The sequence below is a fragment of the Mandrillus leucophaeus genome, unplaced genomic scaffold (genome assembly GCF_000951045.1).
Source record: "Mandrillus leucophaeus isolate KB7577 unplaced genomic scaffold, Mleu.le_1.0 Scaffold1213, whole genome shotgun sequence".
NCBI classification, from domain to species: Eukaryota; Metazoa; Chordata; class Mammalia; order Primates; family Cercopithecidae; genus Mandrillus; species Mandrillus leucophaeus.
In genome coordinates, this window is record NW_012100466.1 from 1,203,761 (window position 1) to 1,229,278 (window position 25,518).

At 36.7% G+C, this 25,518-nt stretch overlaps 1 protein-coding gene across 1 annotated transcript in view; it reads right to left on the minus strand.

Moving 5' to 3' along the window:
* Nucleotides 1-25,518, minus strand: part of POF1B (premature ovarian failure, 1B) — a gene marked incomplete at its 5' end in the record, with an annotated part of 92,145 nt that overhangs the window by 37,734 nt on the left and 28,893 nt on the right. The window contains 3 exons of the mRNA XM_011971358.1: nt 6,567-6,641; nt 7,840-7,867; nt 19,261-19,391. Of these exons, the coding sequence (XP_011826748.1) occupies nt 6,567-6,641; nt 7,840-7,867; nt 19,261-19,391 (234 nt within the window). The remainder of the gene's footprint in view (nt 1-6,566; nt 6,642-7,839; nt 7,868-19,260; nt 19,392-25,518) is intronic.

Genomic DNA, 25,518 nt, shown 5'->3' on the forward strand with positions numbered 1-25,518 from the left:
GAGTTAGGGAGGAGTCTCTCTTTTACTATTGTTTGGAATAGTTTCAGAAGGAATGTTACCAGCTCCTCTTTGTCCCTCTGGTAGAATTTGGCTGTGAATATGTCTGGTCCTGGGCTTTTTGTTTTTTCTTTCTTTGTTTTTGGTTTGTTTGTTTGCTTGTTTTTGTTTTTTTTGTTTGTTTGTTTGTTTGTTTTGGTTGGTAGGCTATTAATTACTGCCTCAATTTCAGAACTTGTTATTGGTCTATTCAGGGATTCAACTTCTTCCTGGCTTAGCCTTGGGAGGGTGTATGTTTCTAGGAATTTTTCCATTTCTTCTAGTTTTTCTGGTCTATTTGCTTAGATGTGTTTATAGTATTCTCTGATGGTAGTTTGTATTTCTGTGGGATCAGTGGTGATATCCCCTTTATGATTTTTTATTGTGTCTATTTTTCTCTCTTTTCTTCTTTATTAGTCTGGCTAGTGGTCTATCTATTTTGTTAATATTTTCAAAAAAGCCAGCTCCTGGATTCATTGATTTTTTTGAAGAGTATTTCCTGTCTGTATCTCCCTCAGTTCTGCTCTGATTTTAGTTATTTCTTGTCTTCTGCTAAGTTTTGAATTTGTTTGCTCTTGCTTCTCTAGTTCTTTTAATTGTGATGTTAAGATGTTGATTTTAGATCTTTTCCACTTTCTCCTGTGGGCATTTAGTGCTATAAATTTCCCTCTAAACACTGCTTTAGCTGTGTCTCAGAGATTCTGGTATGTTGTGTCTTTGTTCTCATTGATTTCAAAGAACTTGTTTATTTCTACCTTGATTTCGTTATTTACCCAGTAGTCATTCAGGAGTAGATAGTTCAGTATCCATGTAGTTGTGCGGTTTTGAGTGAGTTTATTAATCCCGAGTTCTAATTTGATTGCACTGTGGTCAGAGAGACTGTTTCTTATGATTTTTGTTGCTTTATATTTGCTGAGAAGTGTTTTACTTCCAATTGTGTGGTAGATTTTAGAATAAGTGTGATGTAGTGCTGAGAATAATGTACATTCTGTTGATTTGGGGTGGAGAATTCTGTAGATGTCTATTAGGTCTACTTGGCCTAGGGCAGAGTTCAAGTCCTGAATATCCTTTTGAATTTTATGTCACATTGATCTGTCTAATATTAACAGTAGGCTGTTAAAGTCTCCGACTATTATTGTATGGGAGTCTAAGTCTCTTTGTAGGTCTGTAAGAACTTACTTTATGAATCTGGGTGCTCCTGTATTGGGTGCATATATATTTAGGATAGGTAGCTCTTCTTGTTGCATCAATCCCTTTACCATTATGTAATGCCCTTCTCTGTCTTTTTTAAATCTTAATTGGTTTAAAGTCTGTTTTATCACAGGCTAGGATTGCAACCCCTGCTTTTTTTTTTTTTCTTTCCATTTGCTTGGTAAATCTTCCTCTATCCCTTTATTTTGAACCTATGTGTGTCTTTGCATGTGAGATGGTCTCCTGAATACAGCACACTGATGGGTGTTCACTCTTTATCCAGTTTGCCAGTCTGTGCCTTTTAACTGGGGCATTTAGCCCTTTTACATTTAAGGTTAACATAGTTATGTGTGAATTTGATCCTGTCATTATGATGCCAGCTGGTTACTTTGCCCGTTAGTTGATGCAGTTTCTTCATAGTGTCGATGGTCTTTACAATTTTTTACATTTTGGTAGTGGCTGGAACTGGTTTTTCCTTTCCATATTTAGTGCTTCCTCCAGGAGCTCTTGTAAGGCAGGCCTGGTTGTGACAAAATCTCTCAGTATTTGCTTGTTTGTAAAGGATTTTATTTCTCCTTTGCTTGTGAAGTTTAGTTTGGCTGGATATGAAATTCTGCGTTGAAAATTCTTTTCTTTAAGAATGTTGAATATTGTCCCCTACTCTCTTCTGCCTTGTAGGGTTTTTGCAGAAAGATCCACTATTAGTCTGATGGGCTTCCCTTTGTGGATAACTCGACCTTTCTCTCTGGCTGCCCTTGACATTTTTTCCTTCATTTCAACCTTGGTGAATCTAACGATTATGTGTCTTGGGTTTGCTCTTCTCAAGGAGTATCTTTTTGGTGCTCTCTGTGTTTCCTGAATTTGAATGTTGGCTGGTCTTGCTAGGTTGGGAAAGTTCTCCCGGATAATATCCTGAAGAGTGCTTTCCAACTTGGTTCAATGCTCCCCATCACTTTCAGGTGTACCAATCAAACGTAGATTTGATCTTTTCACATAGTCCCATATTTCTTGGAGGCTTTGTTCATTCTTTTTCATTGTTTTTTCTCTAATCTTGTCTTCTTGCTTTATTTGGATAAATTGATCTTCAATCTGGGATATCCTTTCTTCTGCTTGATCAATTTGGCTATTGATACTTGTGTATGCTTCACGAAGTTCTCATGCTGTGTTTTTCAGCTCCATCACGTCATTTATGTTCTTCTCTAAACTGGTTATTCTAGTTAGCAATTCCTCTAACCTTTTTTCAAGGTTCTTAGCTTCCTTGCATTGGGTTAGAACATGCTCCTTTAGCTCGGAGGAGTTTGTTACTACCCACCTTCTGAAGCCTACTTCTGTCAATTCGTCAAACTCATTCCCCATCCAGTTTTGTTCACCTTCCTGGCAAGGAGTTGAGATCCTTTGGAGGAGAAGAGTCATTCTGGTTTTTGGAATTTTCAGCCTTTTTCCACTGTTTTTTCCTCATCTTCGTGGATTTATCTACCTTTGGCCTTTGATGTCAGTGACCTTTGGAAGTGGTTTGTGTGTGGACATCCTTTCTGTTGATGTTCATGCTATTCCTTTCTTTTTGTTAGTTTTCCTTCTAATAGGCCCCTCTGCTGCACGTCTGCTGGAGTTTCCTGGAGGTCCACTTCAGACCCTGTTTGCCTGCGTATCACCAGCAGAGGCTGCAGAACAGCAAAGATTGCTGCCTGTTCCTTCCTCTGGAAGCTTCATCCCAGAGGGGTACCCACACAATGCCAGCTGGAGCTCTCCTGTTTGAGGTGACCATAGACCCCTGCTGGGAGATATCTCCTAGTCAGGGGGCCCAGGCGTCAGAACCAGTTGAGGAGGCAGTCTGTCCCTTAGCAGAGCTAGATCACTGTGCTGGGAGATCTGCTGCTCTCTTCAGAGCCAGCAGGCAGGAACATTTAAGTATGCTGATGCTGCACCCACAGCTGTCCCTTCCCTCAGGTGCTCTGTCCCAGGGAGATGGGACTTTTATCTGTAAGCCCCTGACTGGAGCTACTGCCTTTCTTTCAGAGATGACCTGCCCAGAGAGGAGGAATCTAGAGAGGCAGTCTGGCTACAGAGGCTTTGCTGAGCTGTGATGGGGTCCACCCAGTTTGAACTTCCTGGCAACTTTGTTTGTTTACACTGTGAGGGGAAAACCCCCTACTCAAGCCTTAGTAATGGTGGATGCCTCTCCCCCGCACCAAGCTTGAGTGTCCCAGGTTGCCTTCAGACTGCTCTGCTGGCAGCAAGAATTTCAAGCCAGTGGATCTTAGCATGCTGGGCTCCATGGGGGTGGGATCCACTGAGCTAGACCACTTGGCTCCCTGGCTTCAGCCCCCTTTCCGGGGGAGTGAAGGGTTCTGTCTCACTGGTGTTCCAGGTGCCACTAGGTTATGAAAAAAAAAAACTCCTGCAGCTAGCTCAGTGTCTGCCCAAATGGCCACCCAGTTTTGTACTTGAAACCCAGGGCCCTGATGGTGTAGGCACCCGAGTTTATCTCCTGGTTTATGGGTTTTGAAGACAGTGGGAAATGTGTTGTATCTGGGCCAGAGTGCAGAGTTCCTCATGGCACAGTCCCTCACCGCTTCCCTTGGCTAGGGAAAGGAGTTCCACAACCCCTTGCACTTCCCGGGTGAGGTGACACCCCACTCTGCTTCTGCTTGCCCTCTGCGGGCTGCACCCACTGTCTAACCAGTCCCAATGAGATGAGCTGGGTACCTTAGTTCAAAATGCAGAAATCATTTGTCTTCTGCATTGATCTCTCTGGGAGCTGCAGACCCGAGCTGTTCCTATTCAGCCATCTTGCCCTGGAAACTTTTCTAGAATTTTCTAAATTATGTTAAGTGGTTGAAGCAAAATTTAGTAACACTGTCTAATGTAGTTCTCAATGTATGTGGAGAGAATATTTAAGACAATTATAAATGCAGATAATAAAGATATGTAAAGGAAGCAAAATTTTATACATTTCACTGAAACTGGTGAAATATCAACACCAGTACACTGGGCTAAGTGTTTAAATGGTTTAAAATAATATACAATGTAATACTTAGAGCAACCACTAAAAAGCCATAGTAAGAGATACAAGCAAGGGTACTAGAGACAAATTAAAGTGGAATTCTAAAACATGTTCAAGTAATCCATGGGAAAGCAGGACAAAGAAAACAGGGAAACAAAAATTAGAGACAACAAACAGGAAATAAAACAAAATGACTGATCTAGCACTGACATAACAATAATTGCAACTTATCTAAATATACAAAATAAATAAAAGACAGAGATTGACTGAGAGGATAAAGAAAAAAATCCCACTCCCGTATCTATAAGATACTCACTTCAAATAAAATGAAAATTTTGCATATATATATGTATATATATGATAGTAAAAGGTTGGACAATAATCAAACCACACAAACATTAATCAAAAGAAAGTTAAAGCCATGCTAAAAGGGAAATTGTAGCACTAAATGCTTATATTAGAAAACAAGAGAGGTTCCAAATCAATAACCTAAGTTCCTATGTCAAGCACCTAGACAAATAAGAGCAAAATATACCAAAAGCAAGCAAAGATAGGGCGTAATACAGATAAGAACAGAAACTTATCATTTTTGTGGTAAGACCATTAAAATTCATTCTTTTAAAACAGAAATCAATGAAACTGAAAACAGAAAAACAATAGCGAAGACCAATGAAACTAAAATCTGCTTATTTGAAAAAGTCAATAAAATTGATAAGCCTCTGACAAGATTGACAAAGAAGAAAAACAGAAGACACTAATTATTAATATCAGGAATTAAATAGAGAATAGCAGTACAGCCATCAAAAGGATAAAATACTATAAACAACATGAACAACTATACATGCATAGATTTGACAACTTAGATGGAATGGACTACTTCTTTGATAAACACAAGATACCATAACTCACCCAATATAAAATAAATCATTTGAAGAGCCCTGTAACTATTAAGGAATTGAATTTAGTTTTTTTATTCCCCTAAACCAAATCTCCAGGCCCAGATATTTTCACTGGAGAATTCTATCAAATGTTAAAAAGGAATTAGCAACAAATATTCAGAGTCTTCTAGAAAATAGAAATGGAGGAAACATTTCCTAACTCATTTTATGAAACTTGTATTACCCTGATATCAAAACCAAAGAGAGTACTGAAAAAAAGAAAGAAAAGAAAACTACAAACCTACAAACCAATGTGTCTCATGAACTTAGACGCAAAGATTCTCAGAAAGAGTTTTCAAAAAAAAATAGACCTGGAATGCACATTGGATGGACATCCCACCACCAGAGATAATATCAAGAATGGCTCCTAGATTCAGGTTTTGAGGAGCATATGTGTTCCTCAAACCACCATCTATAATACAGACTGTTTGTCACTAAAAATAATATTTCATTTAATTTTCATAAACATTATACCAGGTTCAATACTTTGGTGATCAACAAAGACCTGAGACCAAATATCAAACTTAGAAATTGGTGTCACCAGACAAAACTAGATTATCTTTAGGTTCATTTGTTGGAAAAACATGTACTCTTCTCTTTAGTCATATTTTCTTAGCATCTATCTTTTTTTTTTTTTTTTTTTTTTTTTGAGACGGAGTCTTGCTTTGTTGCCCAGGCTGCAGTGCAGTGGTGCGATCTCAGCTCACTGCAATCTCCACCTCCTGTATTCAAGCGATTCTCCTGCTTCAGCCTCCCAAGTAGCTGGGATTACAGGCATGCGCCAACATGCCCGGCTTATTTTTTGTATTTTTAGTAGAGAGACGGGGTTTTACCATGCTGACCAGGCTGGTCTCAAACTCCTGACATCAAGGGATCCGCCCACCTCAGCCTCCCAAAGTGCTGGGATTACAGGCGTGAGCCACCGCGCCCAGTCCTTATTATCTGTCTTGATCTGTGGTCTCTCCCTTCCTCATGGGGAATTTACTGTTCCAGTGGTCTCTAGTCTTCCACAATTCTGGAAAAGTAAGGAACTGGCCTTCCATTTCTCCTTGCCAATGATGAGATAGGGTGTGTGTGGTAGGAAAGAGGGTGGAATGGAGAAGAGGAAGGCAAAAACTATGAGATAGAGTCAGATTGTACTAAAGTGCTGAGGGGTAAATAAGGGCATTCTATAGAAGGGAATAATATTTCCTGAATGTGTTCCCAGATGCTAGTCATTCAATACACTTTTTGGTGATCTCACTAAACTGAAATATAACCCTAGTCTAATCAAAGAATCATCAACTCTTAGGAAAGAGGATTTTAATTTGAGACTTTCTGTTCTTAATCAAGGGAAGCAACCTAGGAAGCTGTTTGTTAGTGTTGATTTCACACATCCACGCTTGACCCCATCTCACCTGCAGAATGTAGCGAATTTGCTGTTTTGTAAACTCTGATAATCCTTTAGGAATCAATGATTCAATGTCTTCCGACTGTAAGAAAAAAAGGCTTATCCATGGAACAGATACATGTCAATCTTAAGAAAAGCAATCCACAGACTTTTGTGTAATGGGACATATTTTAGGAATATTAAAAGATTAATTCACTTTTTGAGAAACAGTTTCTATGAGTTTAATTTCTAGCCTTATCAGTTCTTATTTTAAAAAATCAATTATATTACAAACAGTATAAAAATAATCCTGAATTCCACGCATTCGAGGGAAAACCTTTGGGCAACCAATGAGAAGTTCCATTTCTATTTTTAAAAAGATGAAATTAAAACAAAAGCAAAATGGTCTATTAAATACCTTTACACACTTTATTCATTGTATATTTTTAGAAACTGGAAGTTTTTTTGGGTGATATGACATTCTAGAAGTTCATTTTTGAAATAATAAAAACTTTGGGAAATAAAAATTAAGGGTGTTACAGGTTTTACTGAGAATTTACATAGAGCTGTGGTGACTTTTGAAAGATTGTGATGTTGCCACCACAACACTGAAACAGCTTCAACTAATTTTAAGTGAGGAGCTGAAGGGAAGTATTTCTTAAAGGTAATTTAGGAATTACTGAATAATTGTAATGAATACAGTATACCAGTACACTGGAAAAAACGATTAAAATCACAAAAGAGGGAACTGTGCTTTTTATTGCATTGAAATAGGTTTTTCTCTATTTGATTATTCTATTAAAAGCAATTATTAAGATAATATGCATATGTACTAGATTAATACTTGAACATATTTTTACTTTAAGTTGCTGACTGGCATGGCACATACAAGGTTTTGAAGCATATTAAAACTAAATTTGCTATTTAATTAATCATATAGATTTCAGTTTTCTAAAGCAGAGAATATGTGGTCAGTGAAATAAGTCTTGTACCCCATAAATAAATGCACCTACTATGTACACACAGAAATGAAAAATAGAACATTTCAAATAAATATTGCAATAAGCATAGACAAATCACAAAGTGACAGTTGATAAAACTTTTTTGTGAATGATTAGTAGTTTTATAGTTATTATAAATATGTAGTGTTTATATAATTTTAAAGGCAAAATGGCCAGAAATTTTTTCACTTACCTGCATTTTCAGTCTAGTAAAGGTACTTAACTAAAAGAATATTATTATTGCAAATATCAGAATCTCTTATTACACTATATTCGATTTTCAACTGTTTTTGCACTTACCTCATCTGTAGACTCAAAGTCTTGTTTGCTGCAAGAACAACAAAAAAGATAGACAACTTTAGGAAAGTATATTCACTGATCATATATAAATGCTAGTTTTCTATTAATTGTATCTTACTTTTTGAAATATAAGAGGACTTATTCAATTTATAAGCACAAGTGAAAATATTAAAACTAAAATGGCACTTTTACTTAGTTTGACTAAAATATTTTTTCTGGAATTAGCAGATCTATTAAAAATGAACATCTGAATAACAAAATAATAAAATATACAGAAGTGGTTAGTACCATCCGTTAGCACCAGTTTAATTGTGGCTAGATTAGAAGTCCCCTGTGCTTGGCAATAAATGCTACTTGGGTGAATAAATAACAAAAATAGCTTTTCTCTCTCTATTTCCACTTTCATTTTCTCCTTCTTGTATCTTTCAGTGCTGATTCCATCTTCTCTCCACAGTGTTTTCAAGTTCTTCATACCCTATTTAATAAAATCAAAGCTTGCAAGAAAAGCCTGAATAACTCATTTAATCTATACTAGAGTATATTTGGCAATGACTAGCTTGAAGGATATTTGAATATTTACATAGGGACAAAGCATTAAGCAAAATGATCAAAATTCTAGTGGGGTAATAGAATTTCCAGCATCATAATGAGGATTTAGTCACAGGGCTTGAAAGACCCTTTGTGGAGCCATGATAGGTAGGAAAATGCTGAAGAAGATTTGTTTCTGGTTATACCAGACTGGCACTTGCTCCTTTGGGAATGTTGAAAACTGGAAAGGATACATTGATACTGTTGTCTGGGGCAAGACACAGGCCTTCATTTTTGCCAACTTGTTCCCACTCTTCTTGATGGAAGAATTAGGCCCAAAATATATATGGTAAACATACTTCTCAAACAAATGAACAGAAAACAGTAAACATGGGTTCTGACAGCAAGGCATAATATTTATTTTATTTTAAAATAATTAACTTGACTTTATTGCCTAATAGAATTTTATCATGAAAACATTTCAAGATTGATTTGTGTCTTCTTTTTTTTAACTTTTATATTAAGTTGAGGGGTACATGTACAGGTTTGTTATATAGGTAAATTGCATTTTGTGATGGTTTGGTGTACAAATGATTTCATTGCTGAGGTAATAAGCACAGTACCCAATAGGTAGTTTTTTGATCCTCATCCTCCTCCCACCCTCCACCCTCAAGTAGGTCTGTTATTCCCTTCTTTGTGTCTGTATGTACTCAATGTTTAGCTCCCACTTATAAGTAAGAACATGCAGTATTTGGCTTTCTGTTTCTGCATTAGTTTGCTAAGAATAACAGCCTCCAGCTCCGTCCATGTCCCTGCAAAGAACATGATCTCATTCTTTTATATGGCTATATACTATTCCATGGTATAGATGAACCACATTTCCATTATCCAGTCTAAATACCGTCAGTGGGCATTTAGGTTGATTCCACGTCATTGTTATTGTGAATAGTGCTGTGATGAACATAGGTGTGCAAGTGTCTGTATGGTAGAATGATTTATATTCCTTTGCGTATTGTTGAAAACAGTTTGGCAATTAGTCCAAGAACTTAAAACAGAATCAGCATTTGATTCAATGAATTTCTGGGTCAAATGGTGATTCTGTTTTAAGTTCTTGGACAAATTGCCAAACTGCTTTTCACAATGGCTGAACTAGTTTAGATTCCCACCAGCAGTGCATATGCATTACCTTTTCTCCACAACCATACCAGAATCAGTCATTTTTTGACTTTTTAATAACAACCATTCTGACTGGTGTGAGAAGGTATTTCATTGTGGTTTTGATTTGCATTTTTCTAATGTTCAGTGATGTTGAGGTTTTTTTCATGTGCTTGTCAGCTACATGTATGTCTTCTTTTGAAAAGTGTCTGTTCATGTCATTTGCCCACTTTTTAATGAGGTTGTTTGTTTTTTGCTTGTAAGTTGTCAAAAAGAAGTGTGGCAATTTTTCAAAGACCTAAAGACAGAGATACCATTCTACCCAGCAATCCCATAACTGTACATATACACAAAAGAATATAAATAATTCTACTGTAAAGACACATGTTTGTGTAAGTTCATTGCAGCACTATACTATTCACAATAGCAAAGACGTAGAATCAACCTAAATGCCATCAGTGATAGACTGGATAAAGAAAATGTGGTACATATACACCATGGAATACTACGTACCCATAAAAAACAAGATCATGCCCTTTGCAGGGACATGGGTGGAGCTGGAGGCCATTATTCTTAGCAAACTAACACAGGAACAGAAAACCAAATACTGCATGTTCTCACTTATAAGTGGGAGCTAAATGATGAGAACACATGGACACATAGAGGGGGAACAACACATACTGGGGCCTATTAAAAGGTGGAGGGTGGGAGGAGGAAGAGGATCAGGAAAAATAACTAATGGGTACTAGGCTTAATACATGTGTGATGAAATAATCTGTACAACAAACCCCCGTAACACAAGTTTACCTATGTAACAAGCCTGTACTTGTACTCCTGAACTTTAAAAAAATGTTTAAATTCCTTATAGATTCTGGATATTAGACCTGTGTTGGATGTATAGTCTGCAAATATTTTCTTCTCTTATTCTGTAGATTGTCTTTTAAGTCTGTTGATAGTTTATTTTGCTGTGCAGAAGGTCTTCAGTTCAATTAGGTCCCATTTGTCCGTTTTTGTTTTTGTTGTAATTGCTTTTGGCATCTTTGTCCATGAAGTCTTTGTCAAGTCTTAGGTCTAGAATGATATTTCCTAGGTTATCTTCGAGAGTTTTTATAGATTTTGGTTTCAGGTTTAAGACTTTAATCCAACTTGAGTTAATTTTTGTATATCATGTAAGGAGGGTTCCACTTTCAATATTCTGCATATGGCTAACCAGTTATCCCAGCACCATCTATTGAATAAGGAGTCCTTTCCCCATTGCTTATTTTTGTAGATTTTGTCAAAAATCAGATAATTGTAGTTATTTGGCAATATTTCTGGGATCTCTATTCTGTTCCATGGGTCTATGTGTCTGTTTTTGTAGCAGTACCATACTGTTTTGGTTATTGTTGCCTTGTAGTAGAGTTTTAAGTTGGGTAATTTGATGCCTTCAACTTTGTTATTTTTGCTTAGGATTGTCTTGCTATTCCAGTCTTTTATGGTTCCATATGAATTTCAAAATAGTTTTCTTTAATTCTGTGAAGAATGACATTGTTAGTTTGATAGGAATAGCATTGAATCTGTAAATGGCTTTGGGCAGCCGTATTGTCATTTTGATAATACTGATTATTCTTATCCACTAGCATGGAATGTTTTTCTATTTGTTGGTGTCATCTCTGATTTCTGTGAGCAGTGTTTTGTAATTCTTATTGTAGAGGTCTTTTACTCCCTGGGTTAGCTGTATTCCTAAGTATTTTACTTTTTTTGTAGCAATCGTGAATGAGATTGTATTTTTGATTTGGCTTTCAGCTTGGATATTGTTGGTGTATCGAAATGTAGCTGATTTTTGTACATTGATTTCACATTCTAAAACTTTGTTTAAGTGGTGTATCAAATCAAGGAACTTTTGGGCAGAGACTATGGGGATTTCTAGGTATAGAATCATATTGTCTGCACACAGGGATAGTTTGACTTCCTTTCTTCCTGCTTAAATGTCCTTTATTTCTTTCTCTTGCCTGATAGCTCTGGCTGGGACTTCCAGTGCTATGTTGCATAGAAGTGGTGAGAGAGAACATTCTTATCTTGTTCTGGTTTCAAGAAGAATGCTTCCATCTTTTGCCCATTTAGTATGATGTTGCCTATGGGCTTGTTAGAGATGGCTCTTATTATTTTGAAGTATGTTTCTTCAATTCTTAGTTTCTTGAGAGTTTTTAACATGAAGGGATCTTACATTTCATCAGAAAACCTTTTCTGTATCTTTCGAGTGATCACGTGGTTTTTGTTTTCAGTTCTGTACTAGCATTTATTGATTTGCATATGTTAAACCTACCTTGCCTCCCAGAAATAAAGCCTACTTGATTGTGGTGTGGATTAGCTTTTTGATGTGCTGCTTAATTTGGTTTGCTAGTATTTTATTGGGGATTTTTGCATCAATGTTCATCAAGTATATTGGCCTTAATTTTTATTTTTTGTTGTGTCCATGCCAGGTTTTGGTATCAGGATGATGCTGGTCTTATAGAATGAGTTAGAAAGGAGTCCCTCTTTCTTATTTTTTCAGAAGAGTTTCAGTAGAAATGATACCAACTCTTCCTTATACATTTGGTAGAATTTGGTTGTGAATCCATCTGGTTTTGGGCTTTTGCTATTTGCTAGGCTCATTATTACTGACTCAGTTTTGGAACTCATTATTGGTCTGTTCAGGGATTCAGCCTCTTCCTGGTTCAATCTTCAGAAGTTGTATGTTTTCAGGAATGTATTTGCTTTAGGTTTTCTAGCTTGTGTGCATAAGGGTGTTTGTAATAGTCTCTGAGGGATTTTTGTATTTCTATCCCCTTTTCATTTCTGATTGCATTTATTTGTATCTTCTCACTTTTTCTCTTTATTAGTCTAGCTAAAGGTCTATCTTTCTCATTACTTCTTTCAAGGAAACAGCTTCTGGATTCATCACTCGTTTGTACAGTTTTTCATGTCTCAATTTCCTTCAGTTCAGCTTGAATTTGGTTATTTCTTGTCTTCTACTGTCTTTGGGGTTAGTTTTCTCTTGTTTCTATAGTTCCTCTAGATGTGTTTTTGGGTCATTAATTTGAGATCTTTCTAACTTTTTGATATGGGAGGTTAGTACCATAAACTTCCCTTTTAACACTGCTTTGTTTGTATCCCAGAGATTCTGATACGTTGTATCTTTGTTGTGATTTGTTTCAAAGAATTTCTTGATTTCTGGCTTCATTTCATTATTTACCCAGAAGTCATTGGGTAAATAATGAAATTAAGGTTGTTTCACTTCCATTTAATTATATGGTTTTGAGTGATTTTCTTAGCATCAATTTCTATTCTTATTGTACTGTGGTTCAAGGGTGTAGTTGTTGTTATTTCATGGTTTTTTGTTTGTTTGTTTGTTTTTTGTATTTGCTGATGATTGTTTTATGCTCAATTTTTGGTCAATTTTGGAATATGTGCCATGTGCAGATGAGAAGAATGTATAGTCTGTTGTTTTGAGGTGGAGAGTTCTGTAGCTATCTCTTAGGTCCATTTTGTCAAGTGTTGAGTTAAGGTTCCGAATATCTTTGTTAGTTTTCTGTCTTGCTGATATGTCTAATACTGTCAGTGGAGTGTAACAGTCTCCCACTGTTATTGTGTTGTTATCTAAATCTCTTCATAGCTCTCTATGAACTTTCTTTATGTATCTTGATGTGCCTGTGTTGGGTGCATATGTATGTGGGATTATTAGGTCTCATATGGAGCCCTTTACCATTATGTAATGCCCTTTGTCTTATTTGATTTTTGTTAGTTTAAAGTCTATTTTCTCTGAAATTAGGGTTGCAACACCTGCTTTTTTCTGTTTTCCATTTGCTTCGTCGACTTTTCTCCATCTCTTTACTTTGAGCCTATGGGTGTCATTTTATGTCACATGAGTCTCTTGAAGATAGGATACCTTTGAGTTTTGCTTCTTTATCCAACTAGCCACCCTGTACCTTTTAATTGGGGCATTTAGCCCAATTGTATTCGAGGTTAGTATTGATCCTGTCATCATGTTGTTAGCTGATTATTATGTAGACTTGTTGGTGTGGTTACTTTATAGTAACACAGGCTCCGCCAGTGTCCCTGCATGCATTTGCCCGCATATAGTATCACTGTCCTGTGTACTTAAGTGTGTTTTTATAGTGTTTAATAATGGTCTTCCTTTCCATATTTAGCAATTCCTTCAGGACTTCTTGTAAGGTATGCTTGGTGCTACCAAATTCCCTAAGCATTTGCTTCTCTGAAAATGATCTTATTTCTCCTTTGCTTATAAAACTTAGTTTGGCCAGATGTGAAATTTTTGGTTGAAAATTATTTTCTTTAAGAGTGCTGAATATAGGCCCCCATTCTCTTTTGGCTTATAGGGTTTCTACTGACAGATCTGTTGCTGACTCAATGAGGTTCTCTTTGTAGGTGACCTGCCCTTTCTTTCCAACTGCCTTTTACATTTTTTTCTTTTATTTCGAGAATCTGATGACTATGTGTCTTGGGTGGTCTTCTTGTGAAGTATTTTGCAGAGGTTCTCTGCATTTCCTGAATTTGAATATTGGCCTCTCTAGTGAGGTTGGGGCGATTTTCGTAGACAATATCCTGAAATATGTTTTCCAAGTTGCTTCATTTTTCTGCCTCTCAGGCATGCCCAGGTGTCATAGAGGGTCTCTTTACATAATCCCTTATTTCTCAGAAGTTTTGTTCATCCTTCTTTGCTGTTTGTTCTTTTTCTCTGAGTTATTTTGTTGAGCCAGTCTTCAAGCTCTGAGATTTTTTTCCCCACTTTTGTCAATTCTGCTGTTAAAACTTGCAATTACATTATGAAATTCTTGTAGCACGTTTTTTAGCTCTATTAAATCAGTTTGGTTCTTTCTTATAATAAGCCATTTTGTCTATCAGCTCCTGCATTGTTTTATTGTAATCCTTAAACTCCTTGTATTGGGTTTCAATTTTCTCCTCTGTGTCGATGATCTTTGTTCTTATCCATATTCTGAATTCTATTTCTGTCATTTCAGCCATCTCATCCTGGTTAGGAGCCATTGCTGGGGCACTAATGCAATCCTTTTGAGGTAGGAAGGCACTCTGGCTTTTTAAGTTGCCAGAGTTCTTGCCCTGGTTCTCTCTCATCTTTGTGGGCTGATGTTCCTCCAATCTTTGAAGCTGCTGACCTTTGGTTGGTTATTTTTTTCTTTTATCCTGTTTGGTGTCCTTGGAGATTTGGTTGTAGTACAAGGTGAGAACGGTCGACTGGCTTCGTTTCTGGAGGATTTTAGGGGGCCAAGGCTCAGCTACGGACTCCTGAACTGCATGCTTGAATTCTGGGGGGTGGTATTGGGCCAGACTTTGATATATGGCCCCTGAATGTTAGGAACTTGCCACACTGGAGAAGTTGAATTCTTCCCAGACCGCTAGTCACAACACTCCTATGGGTGGTGCCAGCCACCATACTCTATAGAGTGGTGGCAGCGTGATCCACCTTCGTTTGCACATGCCAACAGCAGTGGCAGTATGGTGGGGTGCACATTCATTGACTGCAACATGGAGATTGCAGGTGCAGGCGTGCCGGCCTCTGTGGTAGTGCTCACAGTGGCAGCTGTGGCAGCATGGTGGAGGTGGCGGAGGCATCAGGCTCCGCCAGTGTCCCTGCATGCGTTTGCCCGGCAGTGGTGTTAGCACAGGGGTGGGGCACTGGTAGCACTGAACTGTGCGCGCCCTTTGTGTGCGCGTTCACACAGGCGGCAGCTACTGCTGGGGGTGGGGGCGGGTCCACTGGTCTCCCCACATACTTTCACATAGACAGCAGTGTCCGTGCAGGTGTGGGGCGCTGGTGGGTGCTGGACTAGTGGTCTCTGAGCCGACGAATGCTCTGATGATAATGGCGGCACAGCAGGGGACTGGGGGGCGGGATGCACCGACGCTGGCAGCTGTGGCACAGCAAGATGCATGCGCACATTCATGCTAGTGGGAAAGGGGAGGCAAGGCCCGTCTGTACACACGCACTGTCAAAACGATGTGGAGGATGGGGGTGGTCATAGGAGAGTGCGTGCAACAAAGTGGCACCAGTGAGGCTGTTATGGGGAAGGACACGGGCAGACTGGTGCATGCCCACGGGGGCTGCTTCCCTGCCCACTAGAGCTCTTCACTGATAAAGTAGTGCCTGTCAGTGCAGGAGGTATGATGAGGGCCCCCAGGACACACCCCACCTGGGCATCTGAGGCTGCACTACAAGCAGGCAGAGCCAGTCTGGGGCTGCAGGAGAGGGCAGTAGACTGAGGGGTGTTCTGGCCTCTTCTCATGGGCAAGACTGCCCTGCAATGTTTAGGTCCAACAGTTTCCCTAGGGCTAAAGTGTCCTAGAGATGGGCATCCTTGGCTGTGTTCCACTACAGAGGCTCCCACACCAACCCTCTAGGCTCCACACTGACTGGAGTTCTGCCCCTACCACTTCTCTAAGCATGTCTCCCTGCCAACTCACGTGTTCATGGGAGTTGTGGAGTCTCCTGCTGGCAGGTTTCTAGAGGCCCATGCCAAGTGCAGGTTGCTCTTTACCTGCTCAACTCACTCCTTCCCGAGGAGTTGTTGGGGCCTAGAAAGGAGCCCCAGTGTGTGGGTAGCCCCGTTCAGGGTTCCCAGCTTCTTTCCTCTTCAGCCCCCATAATATTTATTTTAAAGTAAAATAGTTTTAGTGTGTTAACTCCTACCACTACTTTCTTTGTAACGGCTTATGAGTAATATATTGCCTACAGAGACAAGTGGGTCACTTACTGTGCAAAAGCTCTTACACACACTTATAAAACTATATGAACTAGTGAGTAGAAAGATTACTGAAGGTTCCCTTTTCCAAGGCGTGACTACATATGTGCAATTGTCTGCATGTACCTATGTGGTATTTCCTGTGTTGCCCAAAATCGAATTTATAGGGAGGCCCTAGCAAAAGTAGAAATAGCTTCTTGTTGTTTAATGCTTTACTAAAGTAACTACATGTATAGATGCAAAGCTAAAGCAAGTTAAAAATGTGAATCACAATGCAGTTTTAGTAGTCTTGCATTACTCTTAACTGGAATTATGATAATATTAATAGACCTTTGCATTTAAAAGATGCTAATCCTTACTTCTTCCAATTCAAATGCCAACCTGATATACACGTCCCTAGTCACTTTTCTTTCTATAAATAAGAAAACAAAACAAAGAAACAAAACAAGGAACAATAAATAGCACTTAATATCAGAATTTTAAAAAGTTACCAGAATGGTTTCATGTGACAAACTTTTTTAATTTTTACCTTGCAGCCCACTAATTGCTGAATTGCACTTTGGAATAATAGGAAAAGTGTATACAAAAGAGGAGGGAAAGATGGAGAACGTAGAAGCAAAGAGAGCAGATTAGGGAGGTGGAAAAGTCAGTGGGGAGTATATCTTCATTCAACACTGGAAGATGGTGGCTAGAATTACATTGGGCAGAAAAAGGAACAGAGTGACACTCCCTGTATGCACAATCTTAAACAATTTGCCTAATATTACACATCTAGTGTTGCAAGGTTAAGTGATTTTCCTAAGGAAAATTGGTTCTCAGAGTGTGGCTTCTAGTCCCAGATTTTGCCACTTTTGCAGCCTCAGTTTAGTGGTCCTGAAACTTGATCATGTATCAGAATCCTCTGAAAAGTGTGTTGCTGAGCCCTCCCCACAGAATTTCTGATTCTTTAGGTCTATTTCTAAATGTTCACATGATGCGGATGCCACTTGTAACTAAATATCTTAACTAATTTATTGCTTTAACAAATGAATACGTATTTTTACTTGCCTGATACTATGCATTTAGTATGTATAAAAAAAAAACTGTGACATGAACCCAGGATATGAACTCTGGATCTACAACAAGGGTACTTAAGACTATGTCCTATATACTTCTGAATTTTACAATGTGATACTTTGATAGAAATATTCACAGGGCATGGTTAATTCACAGAAGTAGAGCACCTAGACCAAACTGAAGATTTAGGGAAGACTTTGCAGAAAAGTTCATAGATTATAGGTAAAGGAGTACTCAAAAATGTTTGAATCTATCTCAGGCACTTAGTAGCTGTGTGATCTTAATAACTTATTCTCTTTGGGTCTTCATCTGAAACTTTGTAAGGTTATCATGCAAATTAGGTAATATAGATAATGCCTGGCACATGGTGGATGCTTAACATACAACTGATTATTACATTAAGGGAAATATTTTAAAATAATGAACATGTGTAAAGAGATGAAATAGTTGTTTGGGTAATGGGAAAGAAGGAGACTTGTTTGTGTAATGGGTAGTGGAGATGGTGTTGATTAGGATAAAACTATGATGAAGGTCAAGTTGAAGATAGAAATCATGCATTTATAATGGCACCAGTTCAAATAAATGGCTCTGCTTTTCTCTAGCAGTGATCAGCTGCATGAGCATAGCAGTAATTAAGGCCTTTGTTCATTTAACAAATATCTGTTGAGCACCACAGTAAACCAGCCACCACACTATACACCAAGGACACCAGGGTAAATAAAACAGCCCTCATGGAGCCCTCTGCATTCTAAAGATAGTGGGTGTTGGATGAAGGAGGTGTTGGTGGTTTTTTTAAAAAAGAGAATAGGGCAGAGAGTTAGAGTAATCCAGAGTTGGGGTTTTGCTAAGTGGGAAGGGCAGTTCAACAAGGAGGCAAAGCAGTTGAGGGTGACAGTAAGATAATGGTTGTAGTCATTAATATGAAAGCAAGAAAAGTCAGGTGGGAGGGAGCTAATACATGGGGAAAAGACAAGCTGTACAAGAGATTAAGAGAGAATACATTACAGACACCAGAATGTTGACATGGAAAAATATATACTATATATATTTGAGTGAGAAAACATACAAAATAGTATATATGGTGTCATCCCATTTACATTAACCTATATATTATATAAAATTATATATTATTTAAAATCTAAGAAGTAGAAGAATCTAGTTAGTGAAAAGTCTGAATTAGAAAAAATTCTATTGACTTTCCTTTATCTTCCAGATTATTTTGAATTTGTGGAGCTTTCCTAGATTTTGCCTGACAGATGGCCACAGATATGCTGTAACTATATAGTAGAAGGCACCTTTTGGGGTGTAGCTTATGGAATTCATTTCATGACAAAATATGGTCTCATCTACACATTAACAGTTGATAAATTTTTAATGCATATCTATTTAAATCTGTAATTTTATATTGTATTATATAGAATTATGTTTATATCGATTGATATATTTTTAATTTAATGTAATAGATAATATAATATACAAAGTTTATATATAATATACGACATATCAAATATATTTTAAACTCTGGCCTACATATGTTGAACGCACATAAGTGGAAGATAAACAGTCGTGTGTTGGCAATAGGATGGTACCTAGTATCATCAATATAATATCTTAAAACAAGTTATAGTATGCCATGCATTTTTTAGCTCCTTGCCCAAGAGGTTGCTTTTGCCATGAAAGTACATCACAAAGGAGGGTACATGGAATTCTTTACTAATCCTAAAAGGGCTTGTGTTTTTTGTTTTTTGTCTGATGATTTTCATAATCTACGTTAACTCTTAAAATGAGACATTTGCTCATATCTGCCCTGTTACCTATTGAAAGTACTAGAGTTTTGCTGTGAACCTAGAACTGCTGGTAAAAATAAAGTCTATTTTTAAAAGATTAGAATGTTGTAAAATGTTTGGTAGCTACAACATGAAGGCAAATAATATGTTTACAGTACCTTCCTCCAATTCTCTGCAAATGTTCTAATAAGCAGTGATATAGATCCGTATTCTTTCGACTCAGATCAGCAAGCAACTCTCCAAAATATCTGGGGTCCAATTTTTCAGGGCCATCGTCCTGAATTATCACCTGAAGTAAACATCAATCACAATTGTAAGCAATATTAAGTTTTTCTAAGTTCACAGATATTTTTATGTGAAGTGAAAGCAAGATAACCTATTAAAGTCATCACACAAATCAAGCCATTTTTTCAGAGATACATTTTTTAACGTGGGAGAAATTTAAAGAAAAATCAACATTGCGATGGCAATTTCAACTTAATTTCACTGAAGTCTAAGTGTTCGAATGAATGAGAGACTTGAATAACTTAAACATTCTTGAATATAGGCATTAAATAAAACAGCAAAATGAGCAAATTAAATCACATGGCTTATTCATATGTCTCCTGTGGAAAAAAGAAAATATGAATTATACTTTTTATTAATTTTTAAAATTAAAAATTAATTGACACATAATAAAAGTACATATTTATGAGTTTTAGTGTACTATTTCAATACCTGCATACAATCTGTAATAATCAAATCAGGATAATAGCATACTCATCATCTCAAACAATAATCATTTCTTCACAGTGAGAGCATTTAAAATCCTCTCTTCTAGATATTTGAAAGTATAGAGTAAATTTCTATTAGCTATAGTCTCCCTACAGTGTTATAGAACACTGGAACTTATTTTTTCTACATAGTGGTAGTTTTGGATTTGTTAACCAATCTCTTCCTATACTTTCTTCCCCCTCCCTTCTAAGCCTCTTGCTACCACTATTCTTCTTTCTACTTGCATGACATCAATATATTTATATATTTAGCTCCCCCATATAAGTGAGAACATGTGATATTTATCTTTCTGTGCTGGGCTTATTTCAGTTTACATAATGTCCTCCAGACTTATCAATGTTGCCTCAAATGACAGGATTTTATTCCTCTTTATGACTGAACATACTCCATTGTGTACATTGTGTATATACACACCATATTTTCTTTATCCACTTACCCATTGATGGACACTTAGGTTGATTTCATATCTTGGATATTGTTAATAGTGCTGCAATCAATATGGGAGTGCAGATATTTCTTCAACATACTGATTTTTGAGTTATACTGACTATAGTAGAATTACTTCCAGTTGGACTTACATATTCTAAGTGAAGGTCAGTCTGATTTCTTAGTATATCTTAAAGGTAGATTAAATAAACCTACTCAATTCAATGCGTTTTAAAGTATTTCTTGTTTGACTTCCCCCATTTATTATTTAAAGCGAATATTTAGTCAATCTCACAATGGAAAGAGTAGCTCAGAGCCAACTGTAGAGAACTCATAGACTTCAGAGACATTTGAAATCCTAGATGTAAATTACTACGAACAGTGTCCTAAATAAGACCATTCTACTGGCTTCCTATTCTTGGGTATCAATCCTTTCAATATTATTGGGCGCTGTGGCTCCCATCCCCAAAACACACTGCCTGGAGGATAATAACTTAGGTTACACTCCATACTACTTTTAATATTGCATGTGAAACCAAGTACCCTAAAAACACATTTATTCTTAAGCATATAGATGGTAAATGGATTTGAATTTGACTACTGATACTTCCTTTTCAACCTCTCCTCTGAATGCAGACCTTAAAACACTGTACATTCTAAAGCAAATGGAAGAATTGCAAAGTAAGCAAAGATAATTTTTCATAATTACATCTGTGACACAAAAATCAGTTTATAAAATATTGGTCAGTGAAAAAAAGTGAGACACAAAATATAGTGTAGTATCATCACATTTTTGTTAAGTCTAGATGAATATACCACAATATTAGTTATCTTGTCCATGTACACTTTGGAGTTGCTTTCCTGAGTAAATAATGATTATCTCCTAAAAAGAATAAAGTCTCATGCATGAAGGCATGAGTAGATGGGTAAACCTGTAAAGTCAATATTATCACATAGTACGTTTAAATATCATAGAATTAACAAGTAGTGCATATATAGAGATGTAGATAATATATGAAAATAGACATAGTTTCATATGTCTATATTTACATATTCTATATAAAACCTTTAAATGCTTACATAAACATAAATTTATTTTTTTCCCAGTATGTTCTCTCCTTTAGCCATAGTAGATTTCACTCTCTGGGGCACACACCACACATTCCTGCCTCTAGGATTTTACTCACATTGTTTTCTGCTTAAATACCCTCTGTCCTTCTTGTTGTATATCCAAATCTTACCCATCCTTTGAAACTCATCTCAAAATCTACCATATCCATGAAAACTAAAACTATGCCAACCAACAAGCTAATTCAATTCAGCTCTTTGTGCTCAGTTATCTTGAATTGTTTTTATACTATTATACAGATGTAAGTCTTGTTCTCTCAGCACCCTCTTTTTACCACAAAAGAAATAAACAAGAATGAGTCATATTTTTTGGTATATTTGATAGTATCTAATACGGTACTGATTAAATACTCTACAGCTGCTCACTAAAACTTGTTGCATTGAAAGAAGTCATCTACCTGATTAGAAATGCCCCCAAGTGCTAGTGATTCTGGAAATAATTTTTTTATAGGTTTCTCTCTTAAAGCCGCCGCCAACAACAACAACAACAAACAGTTAACAAAGTCAGAAAAAGTATAGGCAGCCCTTCCTTAGGAATATCATGGTGATCCCTTGTACCTTCTTTACTAGGAAGAGTCAGTATCATCACACACAGTCTAATTGGAGCAACTAAACTGAACTCCTTGTAGAGTTGGAGGCTGGTATTTGAGTTCTACATAGACTTCTGGATAATGTCCATCAGCTTCTCAGTGATTGACTCCTGTCAGGAAATGAAGGTCAAAAGCAGGCAAGTCGCTATTCAGAACTATGTCTCATTTAAAGAGTCCATGTGTTTAGGAAAATCATAAGATAAGGACCGAACCAGCCCTTTTGGAATCCATAATCCATTTGGGTTCAAATTTGGGAGGGGAGAGGACTGAGGAAATTAAAATTCTCATCTATTGTTAAGTCAGGACTATTACTCAAGACCAAGGTGAAATTTTCCTAACTGTAAACTGTGTTGTGCTAGTTAGCAATATTTTCCATTATTAAATCACAGCTCTTTGGAGCTTCTTAATTTTAATGGAACTATTTGTTGGTCTGTTTTGACATAGCTTTTAGAAGTGGCTCAAAGCCATCTTTTTTGTTGCCTTGAGAAAGCCAAGATAGAAGTCGTCCCAAGGATACATGTGTGCCTTGGGCCAGAATAATGGTAGCAGTAATGGATAGAAGTTTTCTCCCTGTTACAATACTGACGTGAAATATAGCTGCACCTCATATATACTCATCTTCCTGATGAATGGGAGCTATTTCAAATGTTAATCTTGGATAATTACTTTAGTTGTTTACCTATAATCAAGGAAGGAATACGGACTGTGCTGAAGAATATAAATATATACGGATATACAAAACATGATATTTTTCTAAAAAATTACAAAAATTATTAGATTCATGAGCATGCATCAATGAAGTACGTTTAATCAGATGACTATTTGACTATAATAATTGCCAAACAGTCTAATTCCTTGTCTCTAATTCTAGGTGAGAAGCCCATGATGATAATTGCTTTAGCAAACTCAAGGCAAAGCAACAATGCTTAAGTGTGCAACCAGAGGCAAATTAGTGTCCATTTTCCAGAAAAAGTCTGTAGGAAGGAAGTAATTTCAAAAGAAAATAATTTCTAAAGAGAAATTATGGACCTCACCTCACTACTGCCTTGGAAGTTCTTGACCTGGTTCCAATTTGGGGTGTTGTTTCATATTTGTAGTCTGTGAAACTCTAGGAGTAGTAGGTGGACTTTTGTTGCTAGCCTCCACACTTTATAAACTTTCATATTCAAAGGCAACACACTTAACCAACCGTAGTTACATAGTTCAGTGGTAGTGATTATAAGGTACAATCAATAGTTGCTGATTTCAACTGAGCTATCTATATTCTCTTGCCTGGTTTCCCTTCAGCTTAAGAACAAATATTTGTGAGAAGGCTTCTCAGGGGTAGGGATAGTTTGTAGTCAAGGAACAAATGACAATCCAGTAGAACAGTCTTGGCTTAGTTAAATTTATTCCTACTAGGTAACTGGCTTAAATGTGTGCACGTTTCACCTATTTAGAAGGGTAGTTTAGCAGATTATAAAGCTCTTAAAATGACGTATTATATAAAAGCAATTATATCTAAGGAACTAAACTCCCAAAAGGTCATTAAAATATTAAGTAATAAGATCTGCTGTATTAAGATCCAACTGGATAGTGAGTTCTGAACTGTTGCATGGCAATGGAAAACCTCACTATTAGTAAAAGGTTATATAACATATAGATTATACATACATGTCCAGCAAAAATTATAAGGATGTGGTGACAGTTTTGGATGTATAAGATTACTACTTGATTTTGCTTTGATTTGTAACATTTAATATCTATTGGACTGATTCAAACATAGTTAATCCAGTGGGTATTAATCCCTGATGAAATTAAATGCATTTCAGATACAATGTCATTTGGCTAATGAGGTAAAAATAAATAATTGGTCTCTCCCTATTTTATGCCAGAAGTAGCAATTCTGACAAGAGAAAAAGTAAAATAATTTTAGGTTCTGAAAATCCTCACTATTATTTTAATCTATATACATATTTTAATAAAGAAATGATGCTACCTAGTGCATATTAGATTATCTTTTATATTCTTTTTTCTTTTTCTTTAATTTTTAATTTTTGTGCATATATAGCAGATGTACATAATTATGGGATATATGAGATATTTTGATACAGGCATACAATATGTAATAATCATATCAGGGTAAATGGGGTATCCATCGCCTTAAGTATTTATCCTTTCTCTGTGTTACAAACAACTCATAATGCTCTTTTAGTTATTTTTAAATGTACAATTAAATTATTGTTGACTATAGTTATACTGTTTTTCTATCAAATACTAGATCTTATTGTTTCTAATTCTTTTTGTGCCCATTAACAATTCCTAATACTCTCTCACCTCCGCCCCACTACCCTTCTCAACCTCTGGTTACCATCATTCTACTCTCTATCTCCGTGAGTTCAAATGTTTTATATTTTAGTTTCCACAAATAAGTGAAAACATGTGATATTTGTTTTTCTGTGCCTGGCTTATTTCACTTAACATAATGTCCTCCTTTTCCACCCATGTTGTTGTTAACTGACAGGATATCATTCTTTTTATGGCTGAATAGTACTTCATTGTGTATATATACCAAATTTTCTTTATCCATTAGACTGTTGGATAAATAAAATTTTTAGATTCCTTCCAAATGTTGGTTATTTCCTTTCTTTTGTGTATATACCCAGCAGTGGAATTGCTGGATCATATGGTAGCTCTATTTTTAATTTTTTGAGGAACCGCCAAACTGTTCTACATAGTGGTTGCACTAATTTACATTCCCACCAGCAGTGTACTATGGTTCCCTTTTCTCCACATACTCACCAGCATGTGTTATTGCCTTTTGGATAAAATCCATTTTAACTGGGGTGAGATAATCTCTCACTGTAGTTTTGATTTGCATTTCTCTGATGATCAGTGATGCTGAGCACATTTTTACACATCCTGTTTGCCATTTGTGCACCTTCTATTGAGAAATCTCTATTTAGATATTTGGAAATTATTAGATTTTTTTCCTATTGTTTGAGCTCCTCATATATTCTGGTTATTACCTCCTTGTCAGATGGGTAGTATGCAAATATTTTCTTTCATTCTGTGAGTTGTCTCTTCACAAGTTAAAAGCTGTACAGAAGATTTTAACTTGATGTAATCCCATTTGTTCATTTTTGCTTCAGTTGTTTGTGCTTCTGGGTTATTACTCAAGAAATCTTTGCCCAGCCCAATGTCCTGGATAGTTTCCTCAATGTTTTCTTGTAGTAGTTTCATAGTTTGAGGTATTAGATTTATGGCTTTAGTCCATTTTGATTTTTTTCTTGTATATGGTGAGAGATAGAGGCCTAATTTCATTCTTTTGCATATGGATACCCAGTTTTCCCAGCACAGTTTGTGGAAGAGACTGTCATTTTCCCGATGCGTGTTCATGGCACCTTGGTTGAAAATGAGTTCACTATAGATGCATGAATTTCTTTCTGGGTTCTCTATTCTATTCCATTTATCTATGTGTCTGTTTTATGCCATTACAAGGCTATTTTACCAGGTTAG